Below are 3,720 nucleotides of genomic sequence, written 5' to 3'. Positions count from 1 at the left end.
GGGGGGGGGGGGGGAGAGCCGAGCCGAGCCCAGCCCCAGCCGAGGCTCGCTGCCCTGCCCCCGGCGCTCTGGCCACCGCGGGGGAGAGCCGAGTCCCCCCTGGCGCTCTGGGGCGGCGAAAAAGCCAGAGCCGGCCCTGGGCAGCAGAGGGCACAGAGGCTGCAGGGGCAGGGGGGCGCAGAGGCTGCAGGGCGAGTGGGCAGCAGGGGGCACAGAGGCTGCAGGGCGAGTGGGCAGCAGAGGCACAGAGGCTGCAGGGCGAGTGGGTAGCAGGGGGCACAGAGGCTGCAGGGCGAGTGGGCAGCAGAGGGCACAGAGGCTGCAGGGCGAGTGGGCAGCAGAGGGCACAGAGGCGGGGGGGTGCAGAGGCTGCAGGGTGAGGAGGAGCAGGGCAGGCAAGGGCATAGGGGCTGCGGGGCGAGTGGGGAGCAGGGAAGCACTTAGCAACCCCCAACCAAGATCAGAGCGGGAGGGAGGAGGGGGAATGCAGGGTGCTCAGAGGAGGGGGCAGAGTTGGGGCAGGGACTTTGGGGAAGGGGTTGGAATGGGGGCGGAGAAGGGGTGGGGTTGGGGCGGGGCCGGGGGCGGGGCGGAGTTGGGGCGGGGCCGGGGGCGGGGGCGGGGCCCCGTGGAGTGTCCTCTTTTTTAAATGTTTGAATATGGTAACCCTAATATCTGCCACGCAGAGTTCACGTGTGAGTGTTAGACGCTCTGTCTATTATCTCTGAATGGGGCTCCATGTGTGTCATGGACGCCCTGGGTATAATGGTGCTGGGGGCCTGGCTCTCTGATATACCAAGGCCTTTTCGTGCTGCTCCAGCACAGGGGCCTCCTCATCTGCAGGAGGGGTGGTGTAAAAGCCAGCAAGGTGTAAAGAGATGGAAACAGATCATCACTACACTGGCGATGGCTTCAAAGGTAAAGTCAGAGACCAGATAATGGAGGGGAGAAGGAGGCAGATAAAAAAAGTGAAGGAAACAGAGAGCTAGTCACTGTGGAACTGCACAGGATGGGGGGGAAGGGGAGGGGGTGTCTCAGCATTCAGAGAGAGCCGGTTAAATTAGCAGGATGGAAACCACAGGAGGAGGGAACCGAAATGCCCGAATAGCTGTGGAAGCAGCCCTGGGGGTGGAGGGGATCACTATCAGGGGTTCACAGAAGGCACAGGATGAAAAAGCCAGCAAACATCCTCACTGTGAGATGAGGTCTAGCTCTGAGTCCTAGTCAGATGTGTATGAATGACACGTGGGAGAGTCTGGGATTCAGGACTCCTTCATCACTGAAGAGTCTGATTTGTGACGTATACGGTCTGGCAGTGCAGTGTCTAGCAATTGGAAGTGTCTTTTAAATAGGTTGTGAGCCCTGTAGTGGTGCTCACTGTGTTCCATGTTTTTGAAGCTGCCAGAAATCAGCCAGAGCAGTAGGATGGATGTAGCCTCAAGGCCTGACATGATGATGTATAGATAGTAACCATGGTTATTGGGGACCCAGCTGTGCCCTGTGCTTTCTCCATGTTGCTGGTTGTTGGCAGGCTGAGCAGATGTGGTTTGTAAGACCATGGTTTGTAAGACCAGCAATACCAACAGCAGCAAACAGAGCGAGGAGGCCGGAGCTCCTACCTGACACCAGCCTGTGAACCTGTAGAGTGAGGCAGAGAGCGACGTAGCCGGGCAGAGCGGAGCTCACTGTGGAGCTGGGGGAGAATGAGGGAACCTTCCCCATCATCGAAGCTTGGTCTGGGGAACAGGAGAAATAACAAATCAGACGGTCAGTGAGTGGGATGCAGTGACAGTGCCACGGTTGTCGGACTTTCATAGCCCTGGTCCATGGATCAGTTATGTTTACATTAGCACACTTCTCAATATTCATAGACTAAGGTCAGAGGGGCTATTAGATCATTTAGTCTGATCTGTACCATGGGCCATACGCTCTCACCCATTTACCCCTGTACTCAGCCCAAACTTGTGTTTGACAAAAGCATCTTCCAGAAAGTCACCAACCCTTGATCTGAAGACAGCAAGAGACAGACAATTCCCCACTTCCCTGGGTAGTTTGTTCCAATGATTAATCACCCTCAGTGTTACAATTCTGTGCCTTATTTTTAATTTGAATTTGTCCAATTTTAACTTCCAGCCATTGGTTCTTGTTATGCCTTTCTACCCTATATTAAAGAGAACCTTAGTACCCTGTATTTTCTCCATGAAGGTGTGACAGATGGTTAACTTTACTGAAATATTTTTATGAACTATCAGTAGGACTCTCTACCAATCCCCTTGGCATTGCTATTGCTTTGGGGGAAAGAATTGCTTCTCTCGCTGGGACTAGGCTGAACCGGCCAGAGATCTGAGATGTAGAGCCACTCAGAGTGTCTGGGCTGGAATCAACACACATCAATGGAAACAACGAGGAGTCCTGTGGCACTTTAAAGACTAACAAATGTATTTGTGCATAAGCTTTCATCGGCTGGAGCCCACTTCTCAGATTCATGAAGTGGAAACTTCAGTGGGCAGATATATATACACATGCAGAGATGGGTGTGTTATATTAGTATGGCCTTGGCTACACTTGCAGATGTACAGCGCTGTGAGTTAAACCTGACTTCGTGCAGCTGAGTAGGGAAAGCGCTGCAGTCTGTCCACACTGACAGCTGCCCAGTGCACTGTCGTGGCCACATTTGCGGCAATTGCAGCGCTATTGGGAGCGGTGCATTATGGGCAGCTATCCCACAGAGCACCTTTTCCCATTCTGGCGCCGTGGGTTGTGGGAAGGGGGCGTGGGTGCGGGGGATTCTGGGTCCTGTCCCGATGCCTGTGATGCATCGCTTCGCATCCCAGAAATCCCTTTGTTTCCATCCACCTTTGGCGCCATCTTTCAACGGTTTCTGTGCAGCGCGATCTGTCTGCTGGAAATGGAGTCCGAACTGCTGAGCCGTATGCTGACGAGTCTCGCCAGCACGTCATGTTTGGCTGTCGAACTATTCCTTAAGATCCAAAGTGACAGTGAGAGTGAGGGTGAGGAGTCCGACAATGCTATCGAGTCGCGTAACGCGTACAACACGAAATTGCTTGTGGCATTCACGGACATGCTCATCACCTTGGAACGCCGCTTTTGGGCTCGGGAAACAAGCACCAAGTGGTGGGATCACATCGTCATGGAAGTCTGGGATGACGAGCAGTGGCTGCAGAACTTTCGGATGAGAAAAGCCACTTTCATGGGACTGTGTGAGGAGCTCTCCCCCACCCTGCGGCGCAAGGACACGAGATTGAGAGCTGCCCTGCCAGTGGAGAAGCGGGTGGCTATTGCAATCTGGAAGCTGGCAACTCCAGACAGCTACCGGTCGGTCGCAAACCAGTTTGGAGTGGGAAAGTCGACCGTTGGAATCGTGTTGATGCAAGTTTGCAAGGCCATTAATCGCATCCTACTCAGAAGAACCGTGACTCTGGGTAATGTGCAGGAAATAGTGGATAGCTTTGCACAAATGGGGTTCCCTAACTGTGGAGGGGTGATAGATGGGACGCACATTCCTATTCTGGCACCACCCCACCTAGGATCCAAGTACGTTAATCGGAAGGGGTATCTCTCTATGGTTCTCCAGGCGCTTGTGGATCACTGTGGGCTTTTCATTGACATTAACACAGGGTGGGCCGGAAAGGTGCATGACGCACGCATCTTTCGGAACACTTGGCTGTTCAGGAAGATGCAGGCCGGGACTTTTTCCCC

The 3,720-nt window shown here is 54.2% G+C and overlaps 1 protein-coding gene across 1 annotated transcript in view; it reads right to left on the bottom strand.

The window, feature by feature from the left end:
- The window catches only part of LOC112120905 (butyrophilin subfamily 1 member A1-like), a 55,143-nt gene extending 53,418 nt beyond the window's left edge, over positions 1–1,725 (bottom strand). The window contains exon 1 of the mRNA XM_026663838.1: positions 1,620–1,725. Within this exon, the coding sequence (XP_026519623.1) occupies positions 1,620–1,725 (106 nt within the window). The remainder of the gene's footprint in view (positions 1–1,619) is intronic.
- Between the last annotated feature and the right edge of the window lie 1,995 nt (positions 1,726–3,720).

This window comes from Terrapene carolina, unplaced genomic scaffold, assembly GCF_002925995.2.
Source record: "Terrapene carolina triunguis isolate 2854851 unplaced genomic scaffold, T_m_triunguis-2.0 Scaffold33956, whole genome shotgun sequence".
Classification (NCBI taxonomy): Eukaryota; Metazoa; Chordata; order Testudines; family Emydidae; genus Terrapene; species Terrapene triunguis.
This window is presented reverse-complemented; position numbering and strand designations above follow the sequence as displayed.